This window comes from Lipophrys pholis, assembly GCF_963383615.2.
Source record: "Lipophrys pholis genome assembly, chromosome: 4".
In the NCBI taxonomy this organism is placed as follows: Eukaryota; Metazoa; Chordata; class Actinopteri; order Blenniiformes; family Blenniidae; genus Lipophrys; species Lipophrys pholis.
This window is the reverse complement of record NC_137637.1, coordinates 17,235,034-17,256,198: the sequence shown is the minus strand read 5'-3', so window position 1 is coordinate 17,256,198 and position 21,165 is coordinate 17,235,034. Positions and strand designations below refer to the sequence as shown.

At 42.7% G+C, this 21,165-nt stretch overlaps 4 protein-coding genes across 4 annotated transcripts in view; 1 reads left to right on the top strand and 3 right to left on the bottom strand.

Annotated features, from left to right (window-relative positions):
* Positions 1-825: 825 nt before the first annotated feature.
* LOC308108649 (golgin subfamily A member 7-like) lies at positions 826-3,476 on the bottom strand. Its single transcript, XM_080461785.1, has 6 exons — positions 3,392-3,476; positions 2,841-2,963; positions 2,610-2,762; positions 2,387-2,488; positions 1,741-1,807; positions 826-1,569 (listed from the first exon to the last, which is right to left on the bottom strand). The coding sequence occupies exons 1-5, from the start codon at positions 3,398-3,400 to the stop codon at positions 1,760-1,762; spliced, it is 435 nt and encodes a 144-aa protein (XP_080317911.1). The 5' UTR covers positions 3,401-3,476; the 3' UTR covers positions 826-1,569; positions 1,741-1,759.
* A 1,398-nt stretch (positions 3,477-4,874) lies between these two features.
* On the top strand, positions 4,875-7,031 carry LOC308108792 (dehydrogenase/reductase SDR family member 13-like). Its single transcript, XM_080462022.1, has 5 exons — positions 4,875-5,087; positions 5,188-5,306; positions 5,493-5,616; positions 5,887-6,213; positions 6,462-7,031. Exons 1-5 carry the CDS (start codon positions 4,961-4,963, stop codon positions 6,719-6,721), a joined length of 957 nt encoding a protein of 318 aa, XP_080318148.1. The 5' UTR covers positions 4,875-4,960; the 3' UTR covers positions 6,722-7,031.
* A 3,280-nt stretch (positions 7,032-10,311) lies between these two features.
* Positions 10,312-13,724, bottom strand: rplp0 (ribosomal protein, large, P0). Its single transcript, XM_080461506.1, has 8 exons — positions 12,797-13,724; positions 12,414-12,521; positions 12,143-12,318; positions 11,827-11,914; positions 11,253-11,399; positions 10,977-11,162; positions 10,751-10,891; positions 10,312-10,529 (listed from the first exon to the last, which is right to left on the bottom strand). The coding sequence occupies exons 2-8, from the start codon at positions 12,465-12,467 to the stop codon at positions 10,374-10,376; spliced, it is 948 nt and encodes a 315-aa protein (XP_080317632.1). The 5' UTR covers positions 12,468-12,521; positions 12,797-13,724; the 3' UTR covers positions 10,312-10,373.
* A 1,988-nt stretch (positions 13,725-15,712) lies between these two features.
* pxna (paxillin a) overlaps positions 15,713-21,165 on the bottom strand; it is a 31,868-nt gene continuing 26,415 nt past the window's right edge. Inside the window, exons 9-11 of the mRNA XM_080461505.1 lie at positions 19,111-19,192; positions 18,873-19,021; positions 15,713-18,776 (exon numbers count right to left, since the gene is read on the bottom strand). Coding sequence (XP_080317631.1) covers positions 18,510-18,776; positions 18,873-19,021; positions 19,111-19,192 — 498 coding nt within the window. The 3' untranslated portion in view covers positions 15,713-18,509. The remainder of the gene's footprint in view (positions 18,777-18,872; positions 19,022-19,110; positions 19,193-21,165) is intronic.

Genomic DNA, 21,165 nt, shown 5'->3' with positions numbered 1-21,165 from the left:
TCATCCCAAACCAGCTCCATGGGGTTTAGGTCTGCCGACTATGCTGGCAACTGTTTTCAAGCTTATCAATTAATTTTTTTCCAAATGTAGTTAAGACATAACTTGGACTTAGGTCATGATCTTGCTGTTGGATAAACCATTGATCAACTAGGCACATATCAGAGGGGATTGCATGGTGCTGCACAATGCTGTGGTAGTCGTTTTGGTTCAGGGAGCCTCTAATTCTGTACAAGTCACCGACCCTGGATCTACCAAAACAGCACCAGACCGTCACAATTCCTCCTTCATGTTTGACAATTGATGTCACACACTCGGGAACCGTCCTTTGACCTACTCGAAGGCGTACAAAGATTCTACACGATGAATGAAAGCATTCAAATTTTGATTCACCAGTCCATAATACCTTCATAAGACTACTTGCTTCAATTAATCTTGTCAAACCTGCAGCTCCAAGTCTTCTCTTCACAGTTGAAACTGAGACTCTCTATGACTCAGCTGTGTTTTATGTGCAAGATTACAGTATGAAACGTTCATTTAATGACTCAGTTGCCAAGTAATATTTTTGAAGCAGGTAGCTGCAATCCTGCTAGTTAATAGTTTTAATCTGAAAGCAGGACAGAGAACAGCTCTGCTTCCTTAGATTTACATCTTTGATACATTCATATGTTTTAATTCGTCAGCATGTCACATATCTTAGTTTGAATCCCTCTGGGACAAAAATAATGAAGCAGTAACTCGTGCATGGCTTGCGATGTAGTAAAACAGTATATTGAGCAGAGGATGAGACCTGTGTGTTTGTGTCGAGGACAAATATTAGAGAATACCTTCAGGAATCAATCATTTATTTAGATAAAACATAATAATAGTCAGAAAAGTCGACCAGTTGTATCAAGACACGATCCACAGCAGCTTTGCGTGGAGTGTTTACAATTTCAGGAATTTTGGTTTATATGAAGAACATGACAACATTTGCAACACTCCTGTGAACTTTTTGGAAGTATGTGGTAGATTAGATTAGATTTAGTTGTACTTTGCTTACTGACAGCGAACCTGCTGCAGCCCGAGACTTAATGTGTGCGTGACAAGACAAGATCCTTCAAAAGATATCATTCAAACACAGATATGAAAACATTTGCACCAACAAAGGATATCACCATCAACTATCCACAATCACACCGTTTACCGACTGGGCCACATGGCTCAGACTAAAACCTGTTTCTATGTCAATTCTTGGCGTTTACACATCACACGGCATCGCGTCGTTTTCAAAACAAGTGAAATCACTTAGAATTACCGCGATCCAAAAAAAAAAAAAAAAAAAAAAAAGGCATTTAACACAATGGCACTGGTCAATAAGACTGGTCTTTACCAACTAGGTCACGATTTCCACATCGTCAGGTGTATAAAAAGACATGAAAACACATGTACAAAACGTATGAGGACAGGCAGACAGGAGAGTACTTATAAATAACAAAGACAAGAACCAGATAAAACGTATGTACATCATTCAGAGGAATTAGAAATATGTGTAGTCACACAGATGAAGAGTGTCTGGTCAGCGCCATCAGCCTATAGGGAAGCAAAATAAAGAGGAAAAGTTGGAGAATTGTATTCAACATAAAAGTATAATAAGTGAGCAATCAATACTATGGCCTGTGCTTAATGAGGTTTACATGGTTTATTTATACATAGAAAACAGGGACAACAACCAATCAAACATTTTCAATTAATCGAAAATACTTTTTTGTGATGAAAGCTTTTATCTTCCAGAGCCAATACTTCTGTCTTCAAAGATGGTGAGTTCAACCTGGAAGAGGGCAAGCTCAGGAAATGTCACACAATTATCATTTCATAAGTAATCACAGAATAAAAATAAATAAATTTGAATAAAAAAAACACAGCCACATTCAAAATGATTCAAATCATTGCTTCCTAAAGATGCGATTGCTTTTTTACTCATATTAACAACACCTATGACGCGTGATGTTTTTGTTTGTTATTTTAAGCCAAATCCTATCTGTAGAGATGCTCTTATATGATTTTAGTGAGACTGCCAGCACTTGTAGGCTCTATTACATGCATGGCATTTGAAGGTCTGGGCCTTTAAAGTGTGAACACAGCTCCTCTGAAGCTAAACTGAAACTGAGGAGAGAAAGTGAGTGGGTCAGACGGACAAATCTCCGCGCATAGCTTCATCCATCACAGTTCCAGGCAGAACAATAAAAACGTTTACTGACACGTAATGTCAATAAACGGTGTCTACCTAATATGATTTGGCTAACTTGGGTACAAGACCAACCCAAAAATATATTCCTGTGTGTCTGAAGTCAATCGAGACATACTCTGGTAAACTAAAGCTGCATGACTTTAGTCGGGTCAAGGATACAACTCTGAGGCCTCTCTCTATGGGGTCGGTCAGCAGCAGGCCTCTGGGAGCGTAGATCTTCTCATTCTGGTCCTTAATGTATCTTGCGATTTTTTTTAACACCTGCAGATAGAGAGGGTGAGATATAAACTCTAGTGTTGTGAATACAGTCAATTGCATATTAGCCCCCCCCCCCAAAACATTTATAATAATCCAAGATGGTTTCAATCAGAGGGAGGGTCACCTTCTCATAATGTGTCTCCATGCAGAGGAAGATGGTGTAGGCAGTCAGACACGCCATGCAGCCCTCCAAGTACGACTTTCCCCCGAGCTTCTCCGCTTCTGCATACAGGTTGTTGAGGGTCTGGATTGTCTCCTCGAACTGCTGCTTATCAAGCTGAAAGCACAGCGACGGTTTAGACACAAGACGTCCACACAGTGAGGAGGAAACAGTGTCTGGAAGCAGAGAACACACCCTGGACTCAAGCTCCGTGGGGAACTTGGTCTGAAACTTGCATACTGTTCCTGAGCTGTAGTCTCTCTGGATGAAGACTTTGGAGGAAACAGCGGGCTGCTGGAGGTCCTGTAAGCTGTGGGTCTGGAAAGAGAAGAAGAAGAACGAAGAAGAAGAAGAAGAAGAAGAAGAAGAAGAAGAAGAAGAAGAAACGTCTGGATTGTGATGCTAATAAATGAACAAACTGATGCTAGCCAGACTGGAACCAAACAGCGTTATTACCAAGCTATTCATTACGACACCACCAATTGTACTTCCCAATCCTGAGTCTGAGGAACCCTGACTCTTTAGTCCGCTGTTATCTCATATTAAAAGATACGGTGTGAGCTAACGTTTGCTAATAACACGTTAGCTCATGCTTGATTCTCTACGGAAAAACAAGGCGGTGTCAGCTTTCACGAATACCAACAGCAGCAATTCATCAACAGCGGAGAAAAAACAGTGACACAGACCTCCCTGTAAACATTACAATTACATAGAAAAAGCTAAAAAAAATAAAAAATAAATCTCACCTCAGCCATAGCGGACGATCCTCCTGAAACTGTTGCACGTCGAGCTCCAGCTGCAACACCACTTCCGGTCAGAAAATTTCAGAATGAGGGCTCGCTGCACAGAGAATTTAGGTGGAAGGTGGAAGTACCACAAAACTAAACAAAGCTAGCAACCAGGAGAGCGGTGGGAAACAATGTTGATAGATAATACCAGCAGAAGGCGATAATGAAAAACTTTGAGGATGCAATTCGCCGTAAAACCCAAAAGAAGAAGGAGAAGAAGCACCAGCAGGAAAATAAACCGAAATATATATTTAAAAAAAAGAATAAATAAATAATGCATTAATGCATAATCTACTCTTCCTGCTAAACACCATCTTGTTTGTATCTGTGAACTGCTTCATGTCTGGACAGTGCCCAACATGAGTGGCACCATTAACCACCAGCACAACTGTTAATGCTACAATTTAAACTCAATCCCAATGTTCAGGTGTTAGTAACAATGAATTTGACTTAAAAGTATAGAAATCCGACATGGAAACCACATCTGTATTCAAGTTGGTTATTTACGTAATTTTAAAAGCGCCTTTATTTTGAAGGTGACACACCCAAACTGTGTGCCTCCCGTTCTACTTTTAAAAAACCTAGGAACCTCCAGGGGGCAGCACCAGTGTTCTGCTGGGGTGATATGGAGCCTGGTTGTTAACTGCTTTATAGTTTAAAAGAATGATTATAAATTCTCTTTTAGATTTAACAGGAAGCCAATGAAGAGAAGCTTTTATTGGAGTGATGTGATGATGCTGGTTCCTATCAGGACTCTCACTGCAGCATTTTGAATAAACTGAAGACGTTTTAAGCAGTTATTGGGACCCCCGGATAATAGACAGTTACATCAGTCTACTCTGGAATGGTACAAATGCATTGAGTAAAGCAAGCATTTGCAGATAAAACTAGAACGGGCACTCGGTAGAGCACATACCTTCGCAGATGTAGAAATACATGGTTTACAAACGGCTCAGCTACCCGATCACAGAGAGGCTGCAAGGCTTTCTGGGAGATGTATTAGTGATATTATTACTAGAAAATGTAAAAGGGAATTTAGTATGATGAGATGAAAGGAGATGAATGGGACATTTGTTTGCAGTTTTGTTTGGTATTTACTTGAACACGGTTCGCCGTTAATGTCCAAAGATCTAATCAATTGGGCCTTGGATGATGAAAAATCATCCCTGAAAATTTCATGTAATGTGGGTGAGTAGTCTTTGCAAAAAAGTTGGTAAAATACATACATCCAATAAATAAACAAATAAATTAATGCAGACGAGCACATAACCTTTTTGGCCAACTTTGTTGGTCGCCCAACTTTCAGTCACAACAGGCCATTGCTTAAATGTGCTTCCTTTGAATCGCCGTGGGTTCCTGACTCATGGTTTGGGACACAGCCCTACTGTGTTGTCCAACCTATGACCTGTTTAGGAAACATGGTCCCGCCCAACTAGGAAGTGGGAGTGCTTGTTTAAACGTGCCAGAGCACAGATTCCTCAGACTCCTGCAGCTTAGAAGAGCCCGAGAGGCTGTGAGGCTGGAACAATGATCACCTTCCTGCTGGCCGTGGCCGTCTTTCTTGGCGGTGCCTTCATTTTCCGTCAGATCGTAGTGAAGGGAAAAGAGTGCACCAGCCAAGTAAACCTGCATGGAAAAACGGTGATCGTGACAGGTAAGAGAAGACTTGTTTGCTCACTCAGTTTGCCTGCTTTGATGCCAATCTATTTCCTGACACACGGCAATCGATGGAAACATCTGCTCTCCGCCCCCAGGCAGTAACGCTGGCATTGGTAAAGCCACGGCCATAGATTTGGCTAAAAGAGGAGCCCGGGTGATTCTAGCTTGTCGCAATAAACAGAGAGGAGAGTCCGCTCTGGAGGAAGTCAGGAAGGTACGTAAAAGTGAAGTCTTACGTCGATTCTTTCCCAAAGTTTCCTGGTGGGAAGATGCAGCATCTAGTAGTTATTGATCACGAGCTGCGGGCTGAGATGTTGTGATTAAGTTCTTCTTCTGCCAAGTTGATGAAAAGAGCCGTGGATGGAGGATGATGTCTGCATGTGTTTGATGCGCCTCGCAGGTGACTGGAAACGACCAGCTGGTGTTCATGCAGCTTGATCTGAGTAGTTTGAAGTCTGTTCGCAGCTTTGCTGAAACATTTCTGAAGACTGAACCCAGACTGGACCTCCTCATCAACAATGCAGGTCTCACTACTTTTTACAGCTCCGTTCATATGTTTGTACATCAACAAGTCTTGTTTAGAGGCATTTGTCTTCAACTTTCTTCTTTTACAGCCACATCAAACACAGAAATCTGTGGCAGGATGTTTGGTACTATGTAACCCTCCTAATCCTTTTACCTGCTATGATCCGTTTGTGTTTTGAGTTTTCTTCTGACAACTGACTCCGTCATCTGAAGTAGTTTAATTGTAAATTGTTCCAGATGATTTAAACTGTCTTCATATTTTGTCACAGGAATTTACATGCAGGGTAAAACGGAGGACGGACTGGGGATGATGTTTGGTGTCAACCACATTGGTCACTTCCTGCTCACCAATCTGTTGCTGGATCGACTGAAACAATGTGGCCCCAGCAGGATCGTCAACTTGTCGTCTTTAGCACATAGCTTTGGAAAAATTGATTTCGACTGTCTCACCACACACAAAGCTCTAGGACTGGGAACGTCATTCAAGGAGGTCCTCCAGATCTACTCTGACAGTAAGCTGTGCAATGTCCTCTTCACTCACGAGCTGGCCAAGAGACTGGAAGGAACCCAAGTCACCTGCTTCTCCCTCCATCCAGGTGAGCTGTGGCAAACGAGGCCTGCAGCCTCCCCTTCATCCATTTTCCAAGTATTATTTTTTATTTAGTATAAAATAAGGACAAAACTATCTTTATCTACTTCACAAACTGGTATTCTGTGTGTAATAAGCTTCAGGTCATACTCTGTTAATGTTATACTCCTACAGCTGGTCTAATTATCTTGAAGGTGTTTATTTTAAATCAGTAATTATTATTTGATAAATGTGCTTTCTGTCTTATTTTTGCAGGAGCTATCAATTCTGAGCTGGCAAGGAATGCAAGCCGTGTGCAACAGCTGGCCTTCAGTCCTGTGACTGCTTTCTTCTTCAAGAACACCACTCAGGGATGCCAGACCACTCTGCACTGTGCACTTCAGCAGGGTATCGAACCTTTCAGTGGGCGCTACTTCTCCAACTGCACCGTGAGAGAAGTCTACCCTAAAGCGAAGGATGACGCTGTCGCAAAAAAGCTGTGGGAACTCAGCGAGAATCTGAGTGGTCTCGCCTGAACAGATCGCCCACAGTACGGTGTCTCCTGCATAGTAGTCACTGGTATTAATCTTGTTTGAGGTTTCATGATAGCTGGCAGCTCATCAAGTTTTAATTCAAGCGGTTAAAGACGCACCATCGCTTAGGCTTGGAGTTTGTTTTGGTTTTTTTTCTCTGTAAAAGTGCTTTGAAAGGACTGTGTTGTATTTGGCGCCGTATAAATAAAACTGACTCGAGTTGAAGTGAACATCTTAAATACTGCATGCATTTGATATGTAACCATCAGATATGGCGACCCAGTTAAAATAAACTATTAAAGTGCACAACACATTTCTGTCTCTTTATTTCTATGAATCCCAAAGCTTTGAACAGTCAAAATGGCAGAGGGTGTAATGAATCAGCTCAAACCGAGTCTTGCTGGACCACATCTGAACCATGAACTCTGCTTATTTACACTGTTATTGTAGCAGTGAAACCAGTTCTGTGTACCAGTTCCAGGGTGTGATGAGGTTACCTGTTGTCACAGGTCAGTGATATGTTGACTGGAAGACAATGTCTCCATGACATGGGTGAGATTACTCTGTGATGACTTTACAATACCACTCCATTGGTGAGCGCTCTGCTGAATGAAAGGAAAGTTAATCTTTGGGGACTTCAGTCACCCTGGAGACTTAATAACAGTAAACATTTCGTCCTGTGACCCCAGGAAAAACATGTAGGCAAAAAAAATGGAATAAATGCAAAACATTTTGTAGATGTATACTTGACATTTTCACTCCTTTTAGATTTTAATAATGGATCTAAAGTTTGGAGTTGTTGATAGATCTAACTGCTTCCTGTTTGTTTGATTGTGTTTTTGTGGAGGATTGGCTTTAGTTTACTGGGTCACATGATGGCAAAGTGGTTACCACTGAGCTTCCTGCCTCCATCAGGCTCTTCAGTGAGTGAATCAGCTGCCTGTTTGTCTCTTTGTTGTTTGTGCCACAGTCTCTGTCCTCTCCTTGTCTGCCCTTCTAACCTCTAACCTCCAACCAGATGGCAGAAAGTCTCCACCTCTGAGTCTGGTTCTACAGAAAGACTGGAGTCTGCTTTTGGGTGCGCCTTTATCTCTGACAATCACACGTTTTATGTGGGTGTGTTTTGGAGTACAGGATGTTTTGCTGAAATAAAAGCCAAAACAGAGAAGCTGAATTGCTGCGAAGCAGCAAAACATTGTTACGTTCTTGATAAATGATAAAAATGCTGCAGACCCCGACATCTTACAACTTCCCGAGTCTCAATATGAGGACTCTGTACTTACTTCTAGTACTCGTGCACCACTTACTGCGAGCACTGACGCCACTTGGTTTAGAAAAAGGAAACAATACTGTTTCAAAATATATGATTCCATGACACCAGTGTGGTGATTCTGAAATCCAGCAGGACCAAGTCACACCCCTTTCTTTGTGGCTACATTCTTTATCGAAAGAGAGAAAACACCAGCCAGACCTGCCGGACCAGTCAGGCCGACCAAGCACATTTCACTTGACACACACACACACACACACACACACACACACACACACACACACACACACACACACACACACACACACACACACTTTAAGACTGATTGCCTTCATCAGAAGCTTTCCCTGTTGTTGTCCCACCGGCCTTGTCTGTTAAAAAAAAGTGTTGCACTAACAGCAACACCCTGACAATGATGTAGTTAGTATACCGGGCCACGGGAAGGCGCTGTTGCTCGTTCTGTAATGAAACCAGGCATTCATGCATGCAGGCAACAATACACTATAATTTATAACAAAATCTCAAGTACCTGACATTCGTAGGAACAAATGAGGAATTGGATGGCATTAGGGGTGAGTGCCAACCATAAAACTACCAATATGTACTATAAAACTAGAATACAGCGAGCGAGTCAGGCCACTCCAAAGGCCTGGTTGTCAAAGACGGTGCCAAGATACCCATACTCCTCCGCTATCTCACTGTGGATCAAGCAGATGATGGCAGCATCCAGCTCCCTCTGCTGTTCGAGAAGGTCCCCACCATATCCTTTGTTTTACTAATGTTCAGCTCCAGACAGAAGTTGTCGCACCACCTCACCAACTGCTGGTCCACGGACCATGAGCTCATTCAGGCCCTGACGGCCTGACAGGACAGAAGCACTGTGTCATTAGGATGTTTCACCAGAGGATAGAGAATAGCGGTGACTGGACACAACCCTGTGAAGAACCAGTTGAGGTGTATCGGAGGACAATCGTGCAAACGTCTTCTACATATTATATTGGTGACTGCTGTGCATTCAATCTAACGCCACGCACTTTTTTTAATCAAGGGACTTCGGAGGAAACTGAAGCCCTGATCCAGTGGCCAAGAGGATTCAGATGTGAATAGAAGTGAGTATTGTTTTGAATGCTTGCATATATACTCATACATGTATGAACTAGAACGGGCAGGTGGAGCACATACCTTGGCCGGAGCCACATTTGTTTCAAAGGAAATTTAGTGTGATGAGATGAAAGGGTGATTTTTTTTGCAGTTTTTAAATTCATTTAGAAACTGCTGTCACATAAACTAATTGATTGGTCCTCTGATGATCCCTGAAAAGTTCATGCATATTGGGAGAGTATTCTTTTGTTAGAGGTTAGTGAAATACATACCAGTAAACAAAGACAAAAATGTAACCTCAGTCACTTTCATTAGTAAAGGACATAACTTATTAGATAAGTGTGTAATTTGTTTTTTTGTCAGAGGCTTCACGATCACTTCAGGGTTGGCTGTGACGGCCAAACAGGCAAATAAAGGGATTATCTAAAGGCAAGGTAATTTACCCATTTCCTTGCTTTGAACTACACCAGAGGCTTCCTGCAATTGCTTTTAAATAAACTATTTGAGCTTTAGTTTGTCAGCCCATATGTGAAATGAGAAACCGATGCAGTGGCCCAAGTATAATGAACTTTAGTGATGCGAGTGTTTAGACACTTGGCCTCTCAGTGCATTTAATACATGTACTCAGGTCCCCATGGTTGCTGCAGCAAATCTGACCCTGATGGTGCCGCAGGGAGAGGGGGAGGGACAGCATTGCAGAGAGGTGGTGAGACAGGATGGCCAATATCTTTAAAAAACTTAAATGTTTATATTCAGTTGAGGCAATTCATTCTTTATCAATGCACAGCTTAAAACAAGGTTAAGCCCTATATTTGTCAGAATTTAGTCAGTTTAGTTAGTCAAATCAAAATGACATTATAAACATTTACACAAATCTCTACATATATTTATAACTGACTAATCATGACTACATATGGAGATTCCAATCTAGATGTAGTAATGCAGGTAGCCTCACATCACCTCCACAAACAGAAAAACACAGAGCATTCAGTGTTCCAACACTGAAGGGAGCTGCAGTTTATTTCATGTTACTTAGCCTTCGCCAGTTTCAGAGTAACAGCAAGAATTTGGATACCCAGGACTCTCCTATGCCAGTCCTCCAGACTTCTACTTGCATATTTGCTTCAAACTGCCCGCAATGGCAAAGCAGTCACAAGCACAGTGCCTCAAACTGACACCAATAATTTTGACCAGCAAGGTAAGTGAAATAATACATTGGAGATTACTTTTTAAAGTTTTTATTGACTTGTCTTTGAACTGAATTGGGTACTGTTCACTGTAGTTTTAGTCAAACAGACCAAAGCCCATGTCATCTTCTGATTCCTCAGACTCCTCCTTCACCTCCTCCTTAGCAGCTGCTGGAGCTGCAGCGGTCTCAGCAGCTGCTGCAGGAGCTGCGACAGCAGCAAAAGCAGACGGGTCAGCCAGGAAGGCCTTGACCTGTGGAGAGAGGAGTGTAGAGATCAGTTTCCCATCTAAAACGTTAACTACTTTGTCTCATCTGGATTGTTGGAAACAGTGACCGCAACTGACAAGCAGTGAGCCAAGAACAAGAGGGAAACATGTTGCTTCGTGCCGGTTGACGACAATGCACCACTTCACAGAATACATTGAAACCTTTCCTGCAACTTCAGTCAATTCAGAGGACTCAAGTGCTGTACCTTATCTGCCAGAGGGAAAGAGTACTCCGTCTCCAGAGCGACAGCAAGGACTTTCTTGTAGCCATTGATGACGGAATGGGGCACTGAGGCCAATGTGGGGTATCCGATTTCCAGACACACGCTAGCGATGTTCCTCACACCCTAAACAAAACAAGTTTGTCAATTTCTATTGAAAACTGGATTTCAGAGACAAAAAGAACTTCTGCAGACAAACTCGGCACCTCACCTCCAAGAACCTGCTGTGCAGGGATGCCTCGGTGATGTCGAGCACTTCAGGACTGTACACACTGCCATTGTCATACACTTGCTGGATGATGAGTCCGAAGGAGAAGGGGGAGATGTTCAACATGTTGAGCAGCGTGGCCTCGCTGGCACCAACCTTGTCGCCAGTCTTGATCAGACCGACGTCACTCTGAGGGGAGGAAGGCAAGACAAGCTGGTTAGAGACTGAACACATTCACAGTAAACAAGCCAATGTATTGAGTATGCTCATCATTCTCACCAAGATTTCAATGGTTCCTCTTGAGATTTTGGTGGTGATACCCAGAGCCTGGAAGAAGGAGGTCTTTTCAGGACCCAGACCAGTATTCTGGGCTGGCACAGTCACATCACAAGGAGCAATAGCTCCAGCACGGGCAGCTGCAGGTACCTAGGATATCAAGGGAAGTCAAAGTTTAGTATCGAAAGAGCAGCGCTGCACACAGCTTTAGAGTTCTGGTTGAGCACAGTCAATGTATGAAACCTTACGTCCCTGTAAGTCAAAGATGAAATTGATAAACAGGTATAGCGAGGAAACACTTTGCTGTTTGCAGGGGGAACGACAACACAGTACTGATCAAGCTGTATTGTAACTAATCCTGCATCTTCATAGTACAGTGTCAAAGATTATTCAAAATGTCCTGCTGGACACAATGCAGCGGGAAGAATCAAGGGTTCTCATTTCATTTGTACCTTTAAAACATTAAAAGTTTAAGAGAAATTTAAATTTATTTCTCAACTTTTTTTAAATAATACAACCTATGGTTATTGGGGTTCTGTACACAAGGTACTCTCATTTCAGGAGCCAGAAGTCTCACCTTATTGGCCAGCAGCAAGTCCCTGACCTCAGCCAGATCCTCCTTGGTGAAGACAAAGCCCACATTTCCTTTAATGTGGGGCAGGAGCCTGTCAAATATCGATGCCGTTATATTAACAGAAAATTACATTTAAAAAATAAGTCTTTAAACTGTCCAAAGTGTCTGAGACCATGCGTCCCTAGCTGTCCGGGTGACAGACAGACAGGTATAGCTTGGAAACAAATTATTGTTAGCAGGGGGAACGACAAGACAGCACTGCAACAGCTGCACTGTAGATGTCCTGCTTCATTACACAAGAACAAGACACTACACTTACTTCTCCAGGGAAGGATTGTTCTCCAGGTGACCGCGGATGGCTTTGCGCATCATGGTATTTTTACCCATCAGCACCACCGCCTTTCCGCGCAGAGACAGACGGATCGTCTGCATCTGCTTGGAGCCCACATTGTCTGCACCCACAATGAAGCATTTTGGGTAGTCATCCAAGAGTTGCTGCAAGCAGACCACTGTAAATCAGACAGTTTCAAAGAAAAATCCACCAAATTGAACATTTAATTTCAAATTGAGTGACACAAAGGGTAACTTACGATGATTTTCATAAAATAGTTGGACTTCCACGTGGCCCTGTCTTCCCTGGGCATCTTTGCAGTGCTTCCAAGGATCGCTAAACAGCTGGTTTAAAGACAAGGTGATATCTACAAAAGGAAAACAAAAAAACTTATTAAAGAAAACGACAGAGCGGAAACGGGCGCCATGCAGACATGCGGTCAGTAGCAGCTAATGCTAAGCTAGCGTCGTTGTCGCAGGCCGCGTTCAAATTAATCGAATAACGAGACCTTCACGAGAACCAAAACACTCGCGTTGAATGAGGAGTTGCCTTAACACGATGCATTCGACTGCTAAATCCCCGATTAATTTACACACATTTCAGTTTTGTTAATGAATCGAGGAGCAGAAAAAAACGACTCACCTTTCGTCAGGGTCGCGTGAAAGAAAGAGAAAGAGTATGGCCGCACGAGAGCTTATATTGCTTCAAGAACTGACCAATCACAGAACAGCTGTGGGCGGGAGCTTTGAGCCATTGGACCACCCCTGTGTCAATCAAAGTTTACTTAAATACGTAACTCTGCAAACAGGCAATTCTTTTTATTCCTTTTTTTAGGGGCTGAAAGTTAATTTTTAAGATAGAAATCAAGAAGAAGAGACGTGAAGCAACATGGAACAATGTGGTAAAAAAACGATAGTTTTGCACAAAGTAAAATAAATTTGGGAGAAGTAAGGCGTGTCAGAATAAACTGGAAATATAACAAAATACAACAACCTTTTCTTGGGAGACAATTAAATACGCTTTCTTTAAAAGTGAAAAAAACCTAAACAAATGGAAATGCAGGAATAGGTCTGTTTCCTGTACCACAGAAAAGATAAATCCTTGCTTAGAATTTGGACCGAACATGAATAGAAACAAGAGACCAAATAAAATCAGTTTTGTTACACATTATTTTGGGAATTTGCCTTTATCATTTGAGCCTGTGAGATATGCGCCCAAGGTCCTCTGGAAGTCCTACCCAAAGTTAGAGCATGTATTGTTGCTATGTGTTTCTAGACCATCTTCATATACTTTAGGAAGCCGCGAGTGTAGTAGTCATGGTGTCACCTACTGCAAATACAGTAAAAGACAGTGTTCGCCTTATAAAATGAGGTTTTAAACCTGCAAGGAAATAGAAATGAGCGATACCACTCCGCACCGGCAGGTGGCGGAAACTCCAGACTTTGTTTCACCACGCAGCCACCAAGAGGAAGAAATACTGCAAATAACAAGCATGGTATCAATCCAGTGGACACCGTTTTGTTTGAGTCAAAAAGAAAAAGCTGCAAGCAAAGCCTGTTGGTGTGATCTCGGTGTTTTTTCGGCTGATGTCACGCCCACCCCCGCAGCTTCCGGCCGAGGTCTGGATCCACATCTTTGGGCATCTGTCGGTGTCGGACAAGTTCAGGCTCCGGGAGTCATGCAAGTACTTCAAAAGACTGGTTGACCACGCGTCTCTGTGGAGAGGCTGGACTGTAGTTCTGAGGTTCAAGAAGGGCTCGTACAACTCTGAGTTTTGGTCCAGTCTCCGTCGCAGAAAAGTCTTCAGTGCGGTGGTGAGAAGTGCCAAAGCGAAGGACTGGGAGCGGTTGTCCCTGTCCCTTCCTGATCTCTCCTCGGTGGTCGTGGATCTGAGCTCCCAGACAAGCCTCTCTCATCTGAAGGGCTTCCCTCAGTTGAAACGTCTTGTTGTGAGAAACAGAGGCTGCAGTGGCCCTGTTCTGTCAGACCTGTCCCCAGCATGTCAAGGCCAGCAGCTGACTCACCTCAGCTTGTGTGGTGTGACATTTCCAACCACGTCAATGGACCCAGTGATCTCTGCACTCTCCCAGTTTACTAACCTGGCCTCTCTCACCTGTCACCACATGCTCGTGGACGGAGAAACCTTTTGCATGATTCACAGCATGATCACACACCTGCCCAAACTAAAGGACCTATCTGTATCTGTCTCGCCAGCATTTTGTGACTTTCAAAGAGATCCCAAATCAGGCCCTCGCCTGTCTGAGTGGACACGCAGACAGACCACCACAGCGGACTTGTCCAGTTTGGAGCTCATTGACTGTTGGGATATTTCATTTCCACCAGATGTCATGAGCCTCATGCCTGGCCTGAGCCGTCTGGCTGTTTTCTACAAGAAAACATGTCACGGGACGTCAGAGCAAAGCTCATTTCAGGACTGTCATCTCCAAACGTGGCTGCACAGTTTTATTAAACTGTCTACGTTGGTGGTTGTCAGAGGCCCACCTGTTAAGATGTATGCCGCCTCCATTCCAGCAACCGTGACCAGCCTCACTGTGTGTGTGGCGGGACTACACCCAGAGGACCTGACAACCATAGCGCTGCAGGTACCAGATCTCCTCCACCTGCACATAGACCCCTGGCCCTCGCATCTCGGGGCCCGCACAGCTGACATCCCACAACTCTTCCCAAAGCTGAGGAGTCTCGCACTTCGCCATAAACACGTACCGGAGGCGGATTTCTTAAGTCTTCACCAGTTGCAGGACCTGGAACGCTTGGAAATTCTGGATAGTCATCCGTGCCTTTCGGAGCTCGTCCACAAGCTTCGTGCTCTCACGCGACACAGAGTTTGCATCACAATTTCCTCTCAGCCGGGAGACGAGTTGTCCTGTCCCTGTGTTGAGCTGTTGTCCTGAAAGATCCAGACTGCTGGACTATTGAGCCTTCATTTCAAACATTCAAACAAGATCATGCCAATCTTAAAGCTATAGTAGCTGCCAAAACTACGTAATGATTCCAAAGCTTCAAGTTGACCTCCACACAAGGGTCAGGGGATAAACCTCAGATCAGACTTCTCTTTTATAATGTGTATTTCCATTTTAAACTGTCTCAAAGCTTATACACTGGTGTGTGTGTATGAATGTAAGGTGCTCGAACAATTCTGGGTGCATTGTCTTGCTCGATGAGACCTCAACATAAATACAATGAGATGCAAGGTTGAACCAGCATTCTGAGTGGCAAGTCAGTTACTCAGAATGCCTCGCCTGGAGATTAAAAAGAAAGAAATGGCCATTGTGTCAAAAGGGCCTTTTCAGTTTTTATTAAATCAACATGCTATCATCCATTTTGTTGCCAGTGTTTTTATGCCATCGTCTCATCTGATTCCGTGTACTGTAAACCTTAGACCTTTTTACATTTACATGCATCTGATTCTGTGGAATTTCTTTGTGAGTAAAAAAAAAAAATAATCAAGGTCCAGCTCGATACAAAGTCGGGTATGGCTCGGGTTATAAATTACGAGTCGTCCGTTCTTTGTCAAAAGTGAAAGACAAGACCACACAGTGGCAGAAATAAATACTTTCATCTTTTATTGGCAGAAGTTACACAAGTCAATCAGTAATCAGGATCCACACAGGCTGACACCCCACCCACACAGAGAGCCACACACACCCGTGGCTCGGGATGAAAGTTACAAATAATAAACGGTGACACGAATGTCGCAAAAGTTCATTTAATCACATTGATGGAAAAAAGTGTTCGATCTTAATTTCTCTTCTTGTGAAATCCTTTAGGGAAGCAAAATCTATAAGGCAACAGACTGTGAAGAAAATGAAATAAACAAAAGCAAAATTAACTTGGATTCTGGTAAATGTCATACACAAGTTTTCTTTTTCTGACAGCCACAATCCCCTACATGGAATCAGTCAGAGCCTGCTACGAAAAAAAACACCACCACCGCCACCGTCTGCTCAATGACTCGAGAGCAGCAGATTTCTCCTTGGTTTCTCTATTACAGTGTACAGTTCAGAATTAGGATGCGACACAGCAGATGAAGTCCCTCCCAGTGTTCAGTCCAGCTGAGGGGCTGAATAACAGGAAAAGGCTGATTTCTCCACAGTGTATAAGACCTTATTGCATTGACACATTTTGGCACAAGAACACAACAAATATCCTTTTCAAATGAAAACAATGGGACACGGTCTCGGCTCTGCACGCACAGGGATCAAGATTAAGGACAGCGATCTTGTCAAAAACAAACAGTGAGAGCACACGGCGACTCATCTGGTACAATCGACACCAAGATGATGAAGAGAGTCACATTGTGAATTCTGCTGAAGGCTTGGCTTCATATTCTGATTCCTGACCAGCAAACACCAACGTCCAGCTTCTCTCAGTGAGCTTTGCACTGGGACGGCAGGCTCAAAGTTCATGACTCATTATAAAAAAAATACCAAAGGCAGCGTTTCCTCCGACATCTGACACACTGGAATCCAAGCGGGTACGCACGCGTGTGTGTGTGAGTGTGAGTGTGTGAGAAGGAATGAGACCAGGATCAACTATTGTTCGGCTACATGTCATTAGAGCCAGCTCTTTGCATATTAATTGCGAGCCACAAGAGCTCAAAAATATAGAAATTTCCATTAAAACAGCGACAAAACACAGTTTTGTCCCAAAGTTGAGCGCATTACTGGTATATAAATTTCAATTCTGATTGTAACAACAACTGGCAGCTGGTGCTGATAAAACTCTGCATAACACAGATTAGCATGCTTCTGATCACAAACGGCACAAACACATTTTAAAAGTCTTATTCGGCCTGGCCAGCGCATTTAATCTCCTGATGAATGCACAGAAGTACACTAGGAAGCATCAGTCTGAATAAGATTTGTCTAAATTATTTGTGACAAATAAAGGAAAATACAAGATGTAGCGAAGAAAATGTACTTTTAGTTTAGTTTTTTTTCTTCACATTTGCACCACAAGTTTAATGTTTTTTCTGACGGCAGTGCAGACAGTACTGTGCTAAAGTTTTAAACAGGTGTACAATGAAGGCTCATATCCAACATGTGATTGGCTGCTAATTGGTTTGGCAGCAGAAAAATAAGCAGCGTTTATCGAAACTACCTTCTGATGGTGTGGAGTTCTGATCCTAACAGAATAAAGTCTGTTGGGGTTGCACGGGGAGGATATGAACCCGACTACATAAATGGAGGATTTTATTCTGACACAAAATGCTACTTTGTCGATAACGGGGCGGTCTCTACAAACACTGCTGCTTAATGCCTTTATCACTATTTTCATGTCATTTTGTTAAAAGCCTGCTCACCTGCCTCAAACGTTAGCTCGGTACGCTGCATTATTGTAAAAAAAATTTCTGATATATTTCGTTGCAACAATTTAGGCTATGAGTTAAAATTACAAAACGCGCAGAAGACGAAATGTTTAAGTAAAACAGGCTTTGATATGATTATTCTCTGATGTAAAACCTCACTTTCATAACCGTTTAGAAACGATCACAAATGGAAGTGAAACGCTTGAATTCACTCTCATAGGAAAACTGTAGAAAAATAAAAATGAGTATCTTGATGATACTCACTTTTAAAATGCACCTTTCGATGGTCTCATCAAGAGATCTGTTGTCAAAGTGTGCAGACACGGTGGAGTGGTATTGTGTTGAGATGGTTCAGTGTGGACCTGGACATGTGGAGTGTTACCATAGGCATTCTAAATGGCACCTCAATAGTTTTCCAAAGTTAGAAAAATACACATTTGTCAAGTGTCACCGGCCAAGCACTGGTTATTCAACACTCAACATACTTTAAATCGGCTCAAGTTAACGCTCCATGGTCCATGCAATCAAGCAACTGTCTTATATTTCCATAAAACTACCATAACGTAAGCTCACCACCATCTTGGTGCAAGGTCTTGCCCTGCGTTGGGAGTGAAATCATTTACAAATCAGGGCACTCCACTAGGTTTTTGTATGACTATGTATGTACACCAACGTGAGGGGAAAGTAGCACCCCCCCCCCAATTCCTATTGCACACAGGAGTAAAAGTCTTGGTAAAAAAAAAAAAAATCTCTTTGGGCTCTTTTGAAATAGTTTTTTTTTAGTAAAAGTGTGATATGCCAAGCCTGAGAGGTCGGACAGCCAGGGAAGTCCTTTCAGTGTTAACCGTCGATAAACACAAACACTTCTGACTAGTCTTATGACGCGATTGGACAAACACCATCCCTCTGATACACAGGAACTCACAGATGCACAGAAACGTGTGACGACTGCGTTTTAACGCCTGAATAAATTGTGTCGATGCACACACACACACACACACACGCCGTTCCATAGAGACATGCCGCCTAACTGAAGAGTTTGACAAAGCAGCCGTGGCAGTAGGGCTTCTCGTTCTGCTCTTTGAAGGTGCCCTTGTTCAGCTGCTTCAGGCAGAAGGCGCACACAAAGTGTTCGGGGTGGAACTTCTTGCCCATGGCGGTGATGCAGCGGCCGGTGATGGGCTTCTGGCAGCCCGAGCACAGCGAGCCGCGCCGCTCGTGGTAGTGCGCCTCGCAGTACGGCTGGCCGTCGTGGTCGAAGAAGCTCCCGTTTATGAATGGCGTGAAGCACTCCTGAGAAACACCAGAGGGAAATTTATGAAGATGGTTTTGACGCAAAACGCCAGCGGCAGATGATTTGTTCTCACTTTAACTGCAGGGGTGACTCACCCTGCAGACGAAGCACTCGGGGTGCCACAGTGAATTGAGGGCAGAGATGTAGTTCTCCAGGATGGCGCGAGCACAGCCGCCACATTTGGGGGCAAACATGTCAAAGTAGTCCTTTCTGCAGAACGCCTTTCCATCCTTCTCATGGAAACCTGGAGCGCAGCAGAGACACACTCTGACTCATACTGCATGCCTCTTTGAATACTAAGAGCTCAGAAAGAGATGAGATCACGACTGATACCTTCTGGTCCAAAAAAGGCTCCACACTGAGCACAGAAGAAATGCTCCGGATGCCAAGTCTTGTCTAAAGCCGTCACAACTTTCTGCAAAAGCAAAGCAAACGCAAACAGTCAATTTTTCCACAATCACATCGATGTGGGACCAATTAACAAGGAGAATAAATGATGCACTGCAGTAAAATCAACATGTAAACAGGTTAGTCTGTCATCATGGAGGAGACCGACATGAGTTGGATAAAGAAGACGGACAGACAAACACATCAGTCATTCAGAGACCAGAGGAGGGCAGATCAGTTGCTATATGAATAAAAGAGTTTCTCGGCAGCTTCAGCTTCAGACACAACCGCGCTGATCATGTAAGACAAGAGTTTTAAACACATCCAACTGCTGCTTTTATGCAGCTCTGAATTGTTGTCAGTGAAGCAATTAGGCCACCAGGGGGAGCAGTACTGTCGGGAGTGTTTTCTAAAAGGAGGGTGACCTCAAGAAACACAATCCCATTAACTGAATACTTGGAGTAAGTGCATATGCCACAATGAAAAAAATATTACAGTAGGAAAGCCGCGTAAGCAACTTCCAAAAGTCCTGACGAGGAATTTAATATAGGCGAGCAACAAAGTCGAACGTTTCTTCTATATCTTCAGAAATGCAAACTCTTTCCCTTGAAATTGCAAAATTGGTAAAATAACAACGATAATAAGGAAGATGATATATGAATACTGAGATTAAATTCTCAATTCTTTTCTCAAAATTCTAAATGTAAAGTTTTCAAGTGTGTGTATGATCAGAAACGTTACTTTACGTTACGTTCCTTCTAAATGCTCGTCATCTTGTACAGTCAATTGAAGCAAGAAATGCAGACAATGTGCAGACGAGATCATCGTGCAAGTTAAAGTTTTCATAATCATCGTTGTTTATGTCTATTCCACTGTATTAGTAAAGGCCAATATGATTCAGGTGAATCCATATCTTCGAGATATCAGGCTCTCATTTTTCATTTTAGAAGTTAAATTATTTACTATAAACAGCTGGAAGAACCATTTGTCCACTTGTGTGCTAACAAATCAAGAGAAATTAGGCACAATTTGATATCATATTATATTATTTTTCATCCAGTTGTTTTTAAGCAGAAATAGTTATAATGAAGGTGCAATATAATTCAAGTGAGCCCAAATAATTGTGACTGTATAATAACAGTTACAGACAGTTTAACGAGTTCTGAAGACTTTTATAATCACCTATCATAACAATGACTGTGCAGTCATGGAGCTGCAGGGATTATTTGACTAGTTGATGGAATGATTGAATAAATGTTTCAACCAGTTTTTAATTACAAAGTGTAAAATGCAGATTCTAACGACTGTCAAGCGAATATTTGACATAATTTTTGAACATAATAAAACAACACATTATTTTGACTTGTGGAATGCTGCACGGCGGTGTAGTATTTTACACTGTTGCCTAATAGATCATGTAAATGATGGGTTAACCGATGATGCAACTGTGTTGCTTGCAGCTTCCATGTAAATCACACCTCAGTGATGTACCAGTGAAAACAGAAACTCAAACTCCCATCCGCCCTTCAACAAACTGACAACTGTGATCGACAGCTTCGTGTCCTCGCATGCAGACTACTGCAATACCCCCTCTTCCTGTCTCAGATAGAATACTCTTTTTTTGCTTACAGCTACTCCAAAATTCAGACTTTTGTCTCTCCGGGGCTTCAAACCATCGTCACATAACCCCATTACTGATCGTCACTTCACACACACACACACACACAGACACACACACTTAAACTCTATACTACTATACTTAAATCTCTGGTAAGTTCTTCATTGTTGTGACTGTAACTAAATGCTCCTATTCTGTATGTTGTTTAAAATTTAGTTTGAAAAAGTGCTATATGGGGGAAAAAAGTTCTTACGTAGTGACACAGCAAAGAAGCTGCTTCACAACTTTATGTGAAAGGTAATCTTTTGTAAGCATTAATGCACAAGTTATTAAGCGATGCATTACTGATTTGCTTCCGAGATCGAGTGTGTGCGTGCATGATT